Source organism: Tachypleus tridentatus, chromosome 6 (assembly GCF_004210375.1).
Source record: "Tachypleus tridentatus isolate NWPU-2018 chromosome 6, ASM421037v1, whole genome shotgun sequence".
Lineage (NCBI taxonomy): Eukaryota > Metazoa > Arthropoda > Merostomata > Xiphosura > Limulidae > Tachypleus > Tachypleus tridentatus.
In genome coordinates, this window is record NC_134830.1 from 43451887 (window position 1) to 43469311 (window position 17425).

Here is a 17425-nt window from a genome sequence, read left to right on the forward strand (position 1 = left end):
TCGTGTAGCTTTACGCTAAATTCAAAACAAACCAAACAAAGAAACCAAAAGGAAACTCGTTTTTTGTAAAGTGTAATCAACTCTCAGGATATGTTGGAAAACAGCAAATAAACACATTATTCGTCGAGAAAGCACACATATAAACATCTGTTGTGTTTATAATTTGTCAAATTAATTTGAGAATCATATCGGGCTATCTGCTCAGTCCACTGTGGTGAATCGAACCCCTGATTTTAGCATTGTAAGTCCATACAGTTACCGTTGTACTGGGGGGGGGGACAATTTGGCAATGTAAGGCTAGAGGAAAAACAGCTAGTCATCAGCACCCACCGCCATTTCTTGGGCTACTATTTTACGAAGGAATAGTGTGATTGGTCGTCACACTATAACGCCACCACGGCTGAAAAAGCCAGCATGTTTGGTGTGATAGAGATTCGAACCCGCATCCTTCAAACTACGAATCGAGCGCCCTAACCACCTGCCCATGACGAACATGTTAAGGTGAAACGTTTATGAAAGAATATCTTAGAAGAATATAGGTAGAAACTCGTGTACTCGATGAGATCTTCGTGTTGCTGGATGGCACTGAAAGGTACGAATTTTGTAATGGAAACAAAATGAAGAAGTTACGTTACAACATCCGGTCGCATGTTAACGTTTGTCCAGACTGAAAACTTTTGATATAATGCCATCACAGCTATGGGAACAAAAATTATCGTCTTTTATTTCAAAGATTACAACAAATGTATTGTGGAACGATCCTGTTAAACACCTGCTTTTATTATCATTTTCTCTGTGTCAGGCAATGTCTATGACCAGATAACGTATGACTATCTTTACTGGTAAATTTCCTATAAAGGGAGGGTTTCAAAGAGGCAGTTTTTGTTCTGTTTTGATTTCAAAAAAGGCCTTAAGCCAACTTTGTGTCAAAAATGAGAAATATTGTTCTCTTCTGCCTCTTCAGCCTATCACTCAGGGCCCAAGGTATTTTTTTTTTATATTCTATTTGGGTTAAAAATATATTTAACTGCGTAAGTTACTGTCATGGTATCGTGAATGCTAAATAAGATCGTATGCATTTCTATCTACAAGAAAACTTGATACGTGTGATATTATATCATCGGTAAATCACATTATTTGGTACATCCTTCTTGTCAGAAAAATAAAAATTAGGCAATTAAATAATAAATACAAGGAAATTAAAGTAGGGTTAATAAGTTACTGCAGATTTTCTCCTGATGTCAATACAGAAAAAAAGAATTTCAGGTAATTGTAGACAGATTGGAAAGAGAAAGGAATTTTAGGTTTAAACAAAACGTGATCAGGTACAATATAACTTTTATATCAAGAAGAAATATAAAAAAAAATTTTGTATATAAGATTATAAAATGCGAAATGAATGAAATTATAGCGTTTTTCATTATTTATATTAAAGACTAATTACTTCAGCTTTAAAGTTACATTCGACGTTATATTGTTGAGGATTATCCGCTCAGAGTTTTGAAAGTTATCTTTACTTCAGTATCAATCAAGTGCCACTCAATTCCTGAAGGAACATAGGGACGCAATTGCTATTTGAACAGACTGATATTTTGAAGTGAGTAGGTTGTTAGCCTACTGCACAACCCCCAACCTGCAGGACAATTTCTCAGCCCTCCGTGGGGAGTCGAACCCCTGATTTTACCTTGTAAATCTGGAGACATACCGGTATACTAGCGGGGGGCTTGTCTTTACTTGTTTAATTAATATTGTGTGATGGGGTCCTCACTTGTTTAATTAATATTGTATGATGTGATTCTCACTTATTTAGTTAATATTGTTTGATGTGATCTTCGTTTGTTTAATTAATATTGTGTGATGTGATCATTGCTTGTTTAATTACTATTGTTTGATGTGATTCTCACTTATTTAATTAATATTGTATTAAGTTTTCTAATTTCACATGTTAGCAACCAACCAAAGAAAATGAAACATTTCTTATCAAAATTATGTGAAAGTGTATGAAATGATCTACATTTTAATAAAAATGACAAAATCGAAGACATCATAGCGTATAATAAATGTTTTTGTAAGGTAATATGTTTTGAATTCTTGTGAATCATCTTCTTTAGACTTAAGTAATGGCAACAAATATTATTTTGTTTAATATAATTTTTTCTTTATTTCGTTATTCCATTGCTTTGGTACTAGCAGTAACATAATGACAGCAATGCCCGGCATGGCCAGGTGGGTTAAGGAGTTAGACTCGTAATTTGAGGGTCGCAGGTTCGAACCCCTGTCGCACCAAATATGCTCGCCCTTTCAGTCGTGAGGGCGTTATAATGTTACGGTCAATCTCACTATTCGTTGGTAAAAGAGTAACCCAAGAGTTGGCGGTAAGTGATGATGACTAGCTGTCTTCCCTCTAATCTTACACTGCTAGATTAGGGACGGCTAGAGCAGATAGCCCTCATGTAGTTTTGCGCGAAATTGAAAAAACAAACAAACCATAACAGTAAATTGCTAAGCCTAAGCTTATATATTATTTACAAGAATTTTGATTTTGACTTTTAGACTTAGATAATAAATATCAGATTATAAACTTAAACTTTCTGAATTTAAGTTACAGTTACTGATGAAATTTGTGAAGTTTAAAAACATGCGCTTTGTAATGTCAGAAAGAAACAACACTCTATTGCGTTTGGAGATTCTTAAACCTTATTAACATTCAGATCGCTTACTGTATCTTCTCAGCTGACAGTTGCCACCTGCAACCAGACTCAGGAAAATGTTTAGCTTATTTACCGAGGTTCTACTTTGATCCTGAAACAGAAACTTGTGAAGAATTCATCTATGGTGGTTGTGGCGGGAACGAAAACAACTTCGAAACAATAGAAGAATGTTTGAAAACTTGTAAAGGTATCACATGTTGATGGTTATCATGTTTCAATAAGAACGTGTAAAGGTAAACTGTTATCATGAGGTATCACATGTTGATGGTTATCATGTTTCAATAAGAACGTGTAAAGGTAAACTGTTATCATAAGATATCACAAGTTGATGGTTATCATATTTCAGTAAGAACGTGTAAAGGTAAACTGTTATCATGAGGTATCACATGTTGATGGTTATCATGTTTCAATAAGAACGTGTAAAGGTAAACTGTTATCATGAGGTATCACATGTTGATGGTTATCATATTTCAGTAAGAACGTGTAAAGGTAAACTGTTATCATGTGGTATCACATGTTGATGGTTATCATGTTTCAATAAGAACGTGTAAAGGTAAACTGTTATCATGAGGTATCACATGTTGATGGTTATCATGTTTCAATAAGAGCGTGTAAAGGTAAACTGTTATCATAAGATATCACAAGTTGATGGTTGTCATGTTTCAATAAGAACGTGTAAAGGTAAACTGTTATCATAAGATATCACAAGTAGATGGATATCATGTTTGAATAAGAACATGTAAAGATAAATGTTATCATGAGATATCAAAGATATAAAATTTATATGGATATCATATTTCAATAAGAATTTGTATAGGTAAAGTGTATTGTTGTCACGAGTTTTCTAACCTAAATTTTAATTTATTAACTATTTGAAAGCTGTAAATGTATATCTTTAGATTTTATTTAATACATAAACGGAAATAATAGATGTGTGTGTGTGTGTGTTAAGTCAAAGCTATTACTGGAAGTAAGCTCTGTAGTATACAATTTTTAAAACCATCATTTTAAAAAATAACATGGTATTTTAGCATTGTAGTCTGTAAACTTTGCTGATTCGACGGAGGGAGTGTGTTCTCGGTCGTGTCTCAATTTCAAAACCTTTACAGTATTGTATCAAATGTAAATAAAAATTATGGGACACTAGGAACTTCTTGACTATCTTATGACATTTAGTTCTTAACATACAGTAAGATACATAGAAATGAAATCACAGTAATATATTTTTTTCTTGTGTTTTTTAAAATATATTGTGCTATTCTAGCCAAGACTGCAAATCAAGTTAACGATTGTCATCTGGAGCCTGAAACAGGACCGTGTAAAGCTTACATCCCTAGGTTTTATTTCGACAAAGAAACAGGAACGTGTGAACAGTTCATCTACGGCGGTTGCGGAGGAAACGCGAACAATTTTGAGACTAAGGATGAATGCCATGCGATTTGTAAAGGTAAGAAAAGATAACAAAAATTAATTATTTTATGTTTCATTGTCAATTACAGGGTCTGCACAGGAGTTAAACATCAAACATCTAGGCCCACAAAGCCTGTAAAATGTATAAATACTAAAGTGAACAAATAATTTAAATGTATTAATATTATGCAAATATAAGTAAGTCCCTTTGTTAAAAAAAATTGCTTTATTTCTTGAAATCTCTCCCTTCAAATAATTACTTATTTGAAATACAGATTCAATTACTCTTAACTTTCATTTAAGCCTTATTTCCGTCCGTTACGCTTTGTCCAGTTAAATAACCTTTATAGATACTTTTTAATCACCGCAATTGTAAAGGTTTATTTCTATAATCTACAAGGTATTTCTCAGCTTTCTAAATAAGAATATAATTTTTTTAAAAATATTTCTTAGGGTTATAGTTGGCATTATTATTATTATTGCTAAGCCAACGTTTATTTGTCAAACAACAAGTGTCTATAGGCAAAAACCATGTCCACTTTTTGAAAGTGAAAGATATTCAGATAAAAGTAAATTAATCGAACTTGCAATAATATATTTAAGAAGTTTATAGAAAAATACCAATATTTACAAAGTTGAAAAACGATATATTTCACACACAATGATTTTTAAAACATGTTTATTTGGCACAAGGCTAACGTAATAGTCACATTACGTTTAGTTCAGGTTTAGGCATTCCATGCCACAATCTTATAGTACACGTAAATATTGAGTATGACATATTTGTAAATTTTGTCTCAAATGGACATTTATCACCAGTTGTCTATTAATATCAAATGCCCTCGGAGAAAAACCTGTAAAAAATAATTTTCAGTTATTCATTTACAAATTTTATCAACTGTGCATAATACATTGAGACATCGTTATAACGAAGTATATTTTTAAAACCTAATACTCAGCTTCGAAGATTCAACATTCACAAAAATATTCTGTTCAAATACAAGTCAACCATAATAAACAAGTGGGAATTTTAAACATTGCCGTTGTGACAAAATTTGTCCCCCAATGGCACGCTAGAATCCGGGTTTCTATACCTATGGTGGGCAGAGCATAAACAGCTCATTGTGTAGATTTGTTCTTATTCACAAACAAACGAACAGTGACCAACTTCACAATTGTAAAATAATGTTGTTCACCTCAAAACTTCTATCATTGTTTTACAAATAAGTCGTGCAGCGATGAACAATGTGAACAAATTAAGCCCATGTTTATATATAGCGATTTTTTTTCTAAACTATCCCTATGAAACTACTCATAAAGTTTGATACTCTTTATCTTGTCATTAACCATAGCTAGTATTCAGAAAAAAACACCAGGATTCATGAACTACTTGCAGAGGCATAGGACAAGTGAAGACCAACCAATCACAGTAGGCTTAGCCAATTTGCAACAAGTGCCTCAAAGTGTCATTATCAGACAGTGAAGCTGTTTGCAAATCAGTTGCTCGAAAAAATGAAAACGTTGCATATTATTCACACACAAATAGATGGCTGTTGTGTTCTGTTAGTGTACGAGCTTTTACAGAAAATTCATATCATCCGCCATAAGCGATACAATTTTCATTTCACAAAATAGCATACAAACCATCTCGTCTGAGACATCTTAATTGGACCGACGACATTTGAATTAATATTATTTTCACAGATTAGATGTATCACCTTGCAATTAATGAAAGGCATTTACACACTTTGAGATAACCTGGAACCTAATCCATCCCATTTTCACAAAGAAATGTGATCCATATGTAAGTAATTCAAAGTACGATACGGGTAGGAATGAGAACTGTTGGATGTAATGACCTCTATATATTGTAGAATGACACCTTAAATACCATACATTATAATAATTACATCTACGACACCAACTGTACCATACGACTGGATAATAAAGCCAGTTCCCGTTGTTCTCAACTAATCAAGAAGTTATTAGAACTAATAAAGAAATTCATTGAATGAATGTAATGAATTTTCATCAGACTTCATTCCCGTCACTCATGTATGGGTTGGTATTGACTTGAAAGTTTTTTGTGAAGTAAATTACATTAAATTATACATTTTATCACTTTCTAGCCTCAAGATAGTTTCAAACTATCTCAGTAACTTTCATACGGATTGTTTAGGCTGTGATAAATTTCATACTAACGTCAACAATAAAAAAAAATCTCAAACGTGTATACAAAAATTTTAATGCATATATTATACAACAAACATTACAACACACGTTCACATTTTTCATTTTTAGCTGGTGTCAAGACCTTAAAACAGTCTAACGATTGTCACCTGGAGCCTGTAACAGGACCATGCAAGGCTTACATCCCTAGGTTTTATTTCGATAAAGAAACAGGGACATGTGAACAGTTCATCTACGGTGGTTGCGAAGGAAACGCGAACAACTTTGAGACTAAAGACGAATGCCACGCGATTTGTAAAGGTAAGAAGATATAAAAAACACTAAGTATTTTATCGTTTCATTGTTAATTACAGGGGCCTTCACAGGAGTTAAAGACCAAACAATGCCTGTACAGATTTTAAATAATAAAGTGATCACAGAATTTAAATGTATTAATATTGTGTAAATAGAGATAATTTCCCTTGTTAAAAAATTGCTTTATTTATTGAAGTCTTTCTCTCTTAAAATACTTACAGATTTTAGATACACATTCAATGGCTCATAACGTTAATTTAAGCCTTATTTCCGTCCGTTTTGCTTAGTTCAGCTAAACATCTTTTATAACGACTTTTAAAGTCTTTTAAAGACTTTTTTGTGAACTAAATTACATTAAATTATATATTTTATCACTTTCTAGCCTCAACATAGTTTCAAACTATCCCAATAACCTTCATACGGATTGTCCGGGCTGTCCTAAATTTCATACTTACATCAACAATAAAATACAATTCTCAAACGTGTATACAAAAATTTTAATGCATATATTATACAACAAACATTACAACACACGTTCACGTTTTTCATTTTTAGCTGGTGTCAAGACCTTAAAACAGTCTAACGATTGTCACCTGGAGCCTGTAACAGGACCATGCAAGGCTTACATCCCTAGGTTTTATTTCGATAAAGAAACAGGGACATGCGAACAGTTCATCTACGGTGGTTGCGAAGGAAACGCGAACAACTTTGAGACTAAAGACGAATGCCACGCGATTTGTAAAGGTAAGAAGATATAAAAAACACTAAGTATTTTATCGTTTCATTGTTAATTACAGGGGCCTTCACAGGAGTTACAGACCAAACAATGCCTGTACAGATTTTAAATAATAAAGTGATCACAGAATTTAAATGTATTAATATTGTGTAAATAGAGATAATTTCCCTTGTTAAAAAATTGCTTTATTTATTGAAGTCTTTCTCTCTTAAAATACTTACAGATTTTAGATACACATTCAATGGCTCATAACGTTAATTTAAGCCTTATTTCCGTCCGTTTTGCTTAGTTCAGCTAAACATCTTTTATAACGACTTTTAAATAATCCCAATAGTACAGCTTCAATCCAGAAATCTCCAAGGTGTTTCTCAGCTTTCTAAATAAGAATCTATGTATTAAAACATTTCTTAGGGTTATAATTGGCATTATTAATATTGTTGCTAAATCTCTGTTTGATTTATTTATCAAACAAGAAGTGTCTATACACAAAAACTATGACCACTTTTCGAAAATGGAAAATATTCAGTTGAAATGAACCGAATTTGCAATAATCTGTTTAAGACGTTTGTAGAAAAATATCAGTATTTACGTCGCTAAAAAATGATATATTTCAAAATGTTAAAAAAGGTAATATTTATTTGGCATGGTGGCTGAGAAGATAACTACATCACGTTTAGTCCGGATTTAGACATTCCATGCCATCATCTTACATCATACTTGAATACTGAGTGTAGAATATTTGTACATTTAATCCTATATAATCATTTATTAACAGCTATCTAATGATTTTATTTGCCCTTGGAGGAAACCTGTAAGTATAACAATTTTCGGATATTTATTTATTTACATCTGTTTTAATGTAATAAAATAACATTGAAACATCTTAAAAACGAAATATTTTCTAAATTTGATGGTTAGCTTTTAAGGCTTATACTTCATAAGAAACTTATGGTCGAATACAAATCAACCACAATGAATAAGTAGGACTTTCTAACATTACCAATGGAACAAACTTTACAGTTATAAAATAAAATTGTTCATCTCAAATTTGGTTTGCAAATAAGTCATGCGATGATCAACCATATGAACAAAATTAAGCCCATCCATATTCAGAGTATTTTTCCTTAACTATCCCTATGAAATTAATCACAAAGTTTCACACTTTTTATTTTGTCGTTAATCATGGCTGGTATTCAGAACAAAGTACCAAGATTTATGAACTATGTAGAGAGGCATAAGACAGATGGAAGCCAGTAAATTGCGGTAGACTTTGCCAATTAACTACAATGGCTTCAAAGTGTCATTATCAGAAAGTGAAACTCTTTAAAAATCGGTCGCTCGAACAACTGAAAAAGTTGTACATTATCAACACACAAATAGGTAGCTGCTAGCTGTTGGTTTTATCAAATTTTGACCATGCGGAATATTCTTCCAGATAAAAGCAAGTGTTGTTATCCAAAGCCGTGTGTTCTGTCAGTTTATAAACTGTTACAAAATATTCGTTTTAAACGCCATATGGGATACAGTTTTCACAAAATAGCATTCAAAACATCTCGTGCGAAACAATTTAATTGGACCGACGACATTTGAATTAATATTATTTTCTTTTAAACTAATCAAGAATTTATTGGAATTAATAAGGATTTGTTTGTTTGTTTGTTTGTTTTGAATTTCGCGCAAAGCTACACGAGGGCTATCTGCACTAGCCGTCCCTAATTTAGCAGTGTAAGACTAGACGGAAGGCAGCTAGTCATCACCACCCACCGCCAATTCTTGGGCTACTCTTTTACTAACGAATAGTGGGATTGACCTCACTTTATAACGCCCCCACGGCTGAAAGGGCGAGCATGTTTGGTGCGAACGGGATTCGAACCCGCGACTTCGGATTACAAGCCGAACGCCTTAACACACTTGGCCATGCCGGGCCCATTAATAAGGAAAGTCACTGAATGAATGTGGTAAATGTTCATCAGACTTTATTCTCGTTCTTCATGTTCGGTTTGGTGTTGACATGAAAACCTTTTTGTTGGCAAAGCGTGATTATACAATAAGACGAATATGGTAGTTCGAATAAGTATTTATGCCAATTAAAATAAATACAAATAATAAAACAACGAATAATTGGTTTCAAACAGATATAAAATTGATGGAAACTACACTCCACCAATTTAAGCTTGTAACACCATAACATATAGTTGTTCATACTGTTTGGTAACATAAGTAGTGTTTCAACCAGTACTGGATCTGTCATATTTCAGCTGGCCTGTTGACACCTCGGCACTATGTATGGTGGATACAGTGTGGTTGATAGATTGTTACAGTATTATTTACTGTCGTTCACTCATAAATTGCTATAATGATCAATTATATTTGTCATAAGATAATAGTGTTAAAGTTATTGTAGTTTTAAGCAACGCCTGCATTATTCAGATCATAAGTATTGTTACTCCAACAAACAACTTATATATTTGACGGTCCGAGAACTGTAATAAGAGTCGTCGGTAACGAATACGGTGTATACTTTTCCTCTTGGAAACGTCTCATGGTAGTGTTCAACAATAACCTAAGCCTATGATAAATATAATTGATTATTATCGCATTCACTCCATAAATCCTATATATATATTTATATACGTAACCCTATAAACCCTAAATATATATATATATATAATATTATAACTAAACTTTTCACTTCATCTATTTATAGCTAGTGTCAAGACCTTAGGACAGTCTAATGATTGTCACCTAGAGCCTGAAACAGGACCGTGCAAAGCTTACATCCCTAGGTTTTATTTCGACAAAGAAACAGGGACATGTGAACAGTTCATCTACGGTGGTTGCGATGGAAACGCGAACAACTTTAAGAGTACAGATGAATGCCACGCGATTTGTAAAGGTAGGAAAAGATAAAAAAACACTAAATATTTTATCGTTTCATTGTTAATTACAGGGGCCTTCACATGAGCTAAAGATCAAACATCAAGGACCACAATGCCTGTACAGATTTTAAATAATAAATTGATAAATAATTTAAATGTATTTATATTATGTAAATAGAAGTAAGTCCCCTTGTTTAAAAAAATGCTTTATTTTTTGAAGTCTCTCCCTTAAAATAATTACTTATTTGAGATACACATTCAATGACTCATTACTTTACTTTAAGCCTTATTTCATTAGTTCAATGAAATATATTTTTATCTAATTTTAATTACCTCTACTGTAGAGGTTTATTCCAATAATCTCAAAGATATCTATCAGCGTTTGAGCTAATAATTTATTTTTTTAATTATTTCTTAGGGTTACAATTAGCATTATTGTTATTATTGCTAAATCCATGTTTGTTTGTCGAACAACAAGTGTCTATAGATAGAAACCATGATCAGTTTTTTTTTTTAAATGAAAGATATTTAGATGAAATGAAATTCATTGATTGTTTGTTTGCTTGTTTATTGAATTTCGCACAAAGCTACTCGAGGGCTATCTGTGCTAGCCGTCCCTAATTTAGCAGTGTAAGACTAGAGGGAAGACAGCTAGTCATCACTACCCACCGCCAACTCTTGGGCTACTCTTTTACCAACGAATAGTGGGATTGACCGTCACATTATAACGCTCCCACGGCTGAAAGGGCGAGCATGTTTGGCGCGACGGGGATGCGACCCTCAGATTACGAATCGAACGCCTTACTATATTAAGAAGTTTATGGAAAAATATTATTTACAATGATGAATTACGTTATATTTTAAAAAGGTTCGTGTTTATTTGGCATAATAAGATGACTAATAAGATCACTAAATTACGTTTAGTCCATGTTAGAGCAGGCAGTTTATCAATGTGAGAAGTTTCAAAAACTGTTGTTTTGTATTAAGCACAAAGCTACACGATGGGCTATCTGTGCACTGCTCACCACGGGTATCGAAACACGGTTGGTTTTTAGCGTTGTAAGTCCGCAGACATACCTCTGAGCCACTGAAAGGGGGGCATTTTGAAAACAAACTAAAACATTGTTTATATTTGTCAGTTACGTGAATTAACGCATATGTTAAAGATCAATATATTCAAGCTAGTAACGTTTCTATCTTACGTAAGTAGACCATTGTAGGAGTTAAATTTATTAATATTCTTCAGATGCTTTAATATAAATAACCTTATTAATTTGTGGATGAACTATTTGTAAAGACGAATAGCCTACCACCAACTAAAGTACAAATATTAAACATATGAAGGTGTTGTTTTGAGTTAAGCACAAAGCTACACACTGGGCTATCTGTGCTTTGCCCACCACCGGTATCGAAACCCGGTTTTTAGCGTTTTAAGTCCACAGACATACCGCTGAGCCACTGGGGGGCTAGACACAAGAATATTAAATAAATTATTAAAAAGAAGAGAGTGTAATTTAATATAATAATACATTTTATTTAACAGCAAGTAATATAAGTTTTATTTTATTTCCATTAACAAGCATGTAAAGTGTGGTGTTTTAGAAACCTTTAATGTGTCTCATCATTATAATTTATTATCATTTTGTACAAATGTGTGTTTTGTCTATTTACTAGTGACTCTATTGCAACAGTTTTTCTCTAAATACAGAATTTCTAGAATAATACAAAGTAATCCTAACCGCAGAGACCGAAACATGCAAGTCCAATTGCATTAGGCCTAGCGTTAGTTAAGCCTTTATTAAGAACAGCCTGTATTTCATAAATAGGTAAATTAGCCCTGTAACTTGTGTATGTTAGTGGTTCAGTTTAGCTGGGGCTGAATGCTACTGTACATAATACTTTCAATAAATAAACTTATAAAGTTACTCTACGACCTAACGTTAGACCTGTTCAAAAACTTTGGCTAACTTTTAATTGGTTGATGTACAAAATGTCCACCGAAGTATATGTTTGGCCCGGCATGGCCAAGGTGGGTTAAGGCGTTTGGCTCGTCATCTGAGAGTCGCGGGTTCGAATTCCTGTCGCACCAAACATGCTTGCTCTTTCAGCCGTGGGGGCGTTATAATGTGACGTTAAATCCCAATATTCGTTGGTAAAATAGTAGCTCAAGACTTAGCGGTGGGTAGCGATGACTAGGTGCCTTCCCTCTATTCTTGCACTGCTAAATTAGGGACGGATAGCGTAGATAATCCTGTAGCCTTAGCTTTGCGCGAAATTCAAAGCAAAGCAAACCGAAGTATATGCACATCCGCTTTTACTTTACATCCATTGAAATGAAGTGTGCGCGAATTTTCAGGACAAATAAAACCGAGTATTATTATAATAGGTGGAGGAAGAAATAAAAGTAGCACCTAACCCTCCCAGGCTGTCAATGTCTTAACATCCAATCCACAGAAAGAGAGAAATTATAATAGATGTGGTGTTGACTATTTGTCTTCCCTTTCGCATATGACATCAGAATCAGAAACGACTAGCAAAGGTACTCCTTTAAAAGATCTGCGCAAAATTTAACAAACAAACAAATGAGCAAGTAATTATTTGAAAGCCAAAATACGATAAAAGATAATGCACTACTCAATGATCTGTCTAAAGGCTTGTAACGTTAAGAAATGGCTTTTAATACCCGCGGTAAGAAAATCATAGATAGACAATTGTATAGCTTTGCCATCAATAATAAACAAACAAAAATTTCATTATCAATTGTTCATTTGTTTGTAAACAGAACCACAGATTTTTCAGCTCACAAGAAGGGGATAAAAAGGAATATGAAACAAAACATTAGGACTCGGAAAGAGAAAAACGTTTAAAAATAATTGCATAGTATAACGTGAAAAGCCCAAACGATAGTGAAGGAAAAGCAACCACTTTGTAGGTTGACTTCTATTCAAGCTATTTATTACACACCACAAAATATTCGAATAAAGTTAGGAGTCATCGTTAAATAGATTAATTAAGATAAATACGTTGTTTTTGTGTATTTAATATTTTAGCGTATAAGTTTTATGTGTAAAACGTTTTAGTGATTTTTATTTTTTTACTTACAAAATCCATAAAATAATTATATTTTCAACAGAAAAGTCTAAATATTTTGTCTTTTCCATTGAAGGCGATTATACTACAAACACATAGAAAAAGATTATCGTAGACACTTTTACATCAAGCAGTCTTGCACAAATGAGAAATTAAAGCGAATCTAATACAGTGCAATAACTCTAAAGAATACACATGTATCTTATTGTCAAAGTTTCAAAACGTATTGTTTACTTTTCTCATGTATCGTCTTTCCATTAGCAACACGTAAACATTGAAATGAGTTTATAAATTTACTTGTTATTTTCCAACGTTTGAGTAAATTGTGTTAAAAATGTCCCTGCTTTATGCACAAGAAGGTAATAATTTCACATAAATATATCGAAACAATAATTAAAATTATAAGAATAACTAAGAGGAAATAGAAAAATTATAAAATTAGTGGACGAAATTATGTTATTTTTCCCGGCAACCACATACACAATGGACGCGAAACCGGCGTATAATTTACTATTGTATTGATTTAAGTAACTGCAAGACGGTCAGCTTCTCTAAACCATAAATGATGGATTTTCTTTCTATAATATTTTATATATTTAACATATGTTACGTATTCGTGTAAATATAGACGTATGATTTCTTATTCCAAGCAGCTGATACAATATTACTAATTAAATATGTACAGAATACCAAGTAAAACAAAAGAAAAACAGTTGTACCATTTTTTATATAAATAGTCACTAAAATATATTTTATAATTTCTTTCTTAGGTTCAAGAAAGATTCTCGACGGTGCTAATGATAAATCTCACTGCTACCTTCCTCCTGAAACTGGGTTGTGTCACGGATATTTTCCAAGTTTTTTTTATGACCCCGTATCTAAAACCTGTGAATCTTTCATTTACGGAGGATGTGGAGGGAACGAAAATAGATTTTTATCAAAGGAAAAGTGTTTAGAATCATGTGAAGGTACCAAGTCTACATCAGGTTCTTTAATGACATGATTATTTCACACATAGAAACACACAAAATTTGTTAAAGATTAATTTATTATTGTTGTTGTTTACATAAACACTGAGAGCACTATCTTTATATGGGACAAGTGCATTTGGAAAACAATATGTTTTTATAACCTGTTCCTTTCTGAAAGTCGGTAATTCATAGAAAACTACCAGTCGATTGTCCCTAATGTATTATGATCAGTTGTAAAATGACTTATCCTTTACATAGTTTTCTATATAGCAGTTGTAAAATGAATTATCCTTTACATAGTTTTCTATATAGCAGTTGTAAAATGACTTATCCTTTACATAGTTTTCTATATAGCAGTTGTAAAATGACTTATCCTTTACATAGTTTTCTATATAGCAGTTGTAAAATGAATTATCCTTTACATAGTTTTCTATATAGCAGTTGTAAAATGACTTATCCTTTACATAGTTTTCTATATAGCAGTTGTAAAATGACTTATCCTTTACATAGTTTTCTATATAGCAGTTGTAAAATGACTTATCCTTTACATAGTTTTCTATATAGCAGTTGTAAAATGACTTACATTTTACAACTGATCATAATACATTAGGGACAACCGACTAAATGATTTGTAGTGGACAAGAAGATGAAACATGGTATTGCTTGCGTAAATTTTACAGGGGGATTCATTTAACTTGCGCATGGCTACACAGAATAAGAGTGATAAAAATGAAATTTGCAACAGTATAAAACTAGTGAGACCAAAGGATCTTAAAGACTGTCGAAGAAGTGATAAAGGCACAATGATGAAGCAAAAAGAGGGAAAAGCATAGGAGGGGAGAAAGGCGTAGCTGGATAATTACAATCAAGAAAACTTCTGAGAAAATTTACAAAACTGTCACCAATTAGGCAAACATCATACATGGATTATTTATGGCAGTAAAATATATACAAAGCACAGCAGCAAGGATTGCGCTGTAACTTGAAATTAAGGATGTCTCTGAGATGTGGTATTCGTAAGTAAAGAACTTACATTTTAATCATTGTGATACTGAGATATCCAAAAATTTATATTGTATTTATACGCTTTAGTTGTCTAGAGAATGCTATTACGGCGGTTAGTATCTTAAGAATGTCGCCTCTTCCTAATTTGTCACTAGAATATAATTGTAACCCAACAGACCAATGAACATACAAAGACGAAAAAAAACCAACAAAAAAACGGCTGTTACTGTCTATTGGGTTATGATTACTTTATGTTGATTGGCGTACATCTTTACAGAAATACAGGATGGTTTGTTCTTAAAATGAAACTGCAATGTTCCACACCTACAGATCAGTTGCTGTTTCCACAACAGAAGAAATTAGAATCACAGTGATCTGATTCAACCATGCTACTGTAAAGTCCCCAGTATGGTTCCAATGTGTTTCAGTTATTTTCGGATTTCCTTTCAAGCATAAATGTTATTCCATAATATATATATATTGTAATTCATTTAACCTTTTGATATTGATACTTGAACAAAAATATAAGAAAAGAAAAATATACATGAACAGCCTCTGCTATTAATGTTCTGTTTATTATTAATTCTTCATAAATCGTTTTAAAGGACTTATTTATAAATTGGAGTCTAGTAAGTTTCTCTCCGAATCTAGCTGTCTTTGCCTTAATTTAGCCTAAGTGTAGAATACTTAATATTGTTTACCCTTTATTTAAACTTTGTTTTCCATTTCTTTCAGCTTTATTATTTAAAATATGCAGTCACTCTCATATATAAATTAAATTTATTTTTCCAGGAGCCTAGTCCAGAAAACTTCCACTACAGGTTGGACGTATGCATGGGAGATTCAAAAAGCTCCCCTCCCTTAATTTTAGTGTTGTAATTACCTTTAACAGGATGTATCACATTAAATAATTAAGTTAAAAAAATCACAATCTTATGTTCTCCTATACAGCTAATTGTACTCTCAGTTGTACACATGCATGTCTATTTGTAAAAATATTGTCATGAGTATATTATCTCCAAATAAAATTCTCCTTCATCTGATTGAAATTGTTGTTGATTGTTTATAGTTATAAGCATGGATAAAAGATGGCGCTAAAGTACTAGAATCCATGTTGTGTTTCCAGCGTGTTCTTCAACTTTAGATCCTGCATGTTCAAAGTTCAGGAAAAATACGTAAAAAAAACATATTTAGGTTCGATAAGGTCTGATTTCAAATATTTAGAAATATTTTTATGTTCAGTCATGTTTGTGAAAAATTAAGATCGGGTCCATCTCGACGCAAGTCCATACAACATCAGAGATGTTGAAGTAACTTCTACGATCCGTAACCAAAACTGACGTTAGTAAGTAATGCTGCCAACTAATAATATTCATCAAATAATCTACCAATGAATTTATACGTTTGTTTGTTGTGAGTTATTTGTGCTATGTCCACAACAGGTATCGAAATCTGGTTTTCAGCGTTATAAGCCATCAGATGAGACACTGGGGTGCTTTAGAAAGGGATAGATAATGCGATGAAGTAATATTAGAGAAACAACATGGATGTGATTAAAAAACTAACAATATATTGTAATTTTGGAACTTAATATGCGAGTACGTATGTGCAGAACGTATGTATAACTAAAATTTTAAACATTAGTATCTCAGTAAAGATATTCATATGAAATTACCGATAACATAATGATTATAATACATCTGGTTAGCAGCCTCATTGTACTCTTATTATAAACCTGTTTAGTTACATAATATTCAAAAATGGTATAATACGCTTGAACTAATGTTAATATGTGTGAGTGTATACTATATAATTTCAGCATAGTGTACATATCGTATATCAGTAAAACCAGGGGAAAAATATAATTTTGCTCCATTTCCTAACCTAACTTTCTAAATTAAATCCTCGATGAATAACATCCACGGGAGATAAAAATGTAGGTGTTAGGCACGTTTTCATAAAATATCAACTGTAAACTGCTACAAAACAAAACTTGAAGCTATACATATCAGACACATGCACGAAAACGTTAAACACCTCTAAAATAATAACACATAAGTCGTTGCGTGTGAAATAAACAATTTGAATAAAGTTATATGTCCACGAGAACCAGAATATGAGATGATTTGTACTTCTCAT

The 17425-nt window shown here is 32.6% G+C and overlaps 1 protein-coding gene across 1 annotated transcript; it reads left to right on the forward strand.

Moving 5' to 3' along the window:
- Positions 1–834: 834 nt before the first annotated feature.
- On the forward strand, positions 835–16335 carry LOC143252350 (actinia tenebrosa protease inhibitors-like). The gene is made up of 8 exons (XM_076504334.1): positions 835–984; positions 2734–2898; positions 3976–4158; positions 6423–6611; positions 7161–7349; positions 10049–10237; positions 14081–14278; positions 16079–16335. Exons 1-8 carry the CDS (start codon positions 933–935, stop codon positions 16084–16086), a joined length of 1173 nt encoding a protein of 390 aa, XP_076360449.1. The 5' UTR covers positions 835–932; the 3' UTR covers positions 16087–16335.
- The last annotated feature ends 1090 nt before the right edge of the window (positions 16336–17425 follow it).

What these genes read in the sequence shown, in the direction of transcription:
- LOC143252350 (XM_076504334.1), top strand. Translation starts at nt 933, where the DNA reads ATGAGAAATATTGTTCTCTTCTGCCTCTTCAGCCTATCACTCAGGGCC. An exon ending in ATGTTTGAAAACTTGTAAAG is followed by an intron (nt 2,899 to 3,975) that starts GTATCACATGTT and finishes GTGCTATTCTAG; the next exon opens with CCAAGACTGCAAATCAAGTT. An exon ending in ATGCCACGCGATTTGTAAAG is followed by an intron (nt 7,350 to 10,048) that starts GTAAGAAGATAT and finishes ATCTATTTATAG; the next exon opens with CTAGTGTCAAGACCTTAGGA.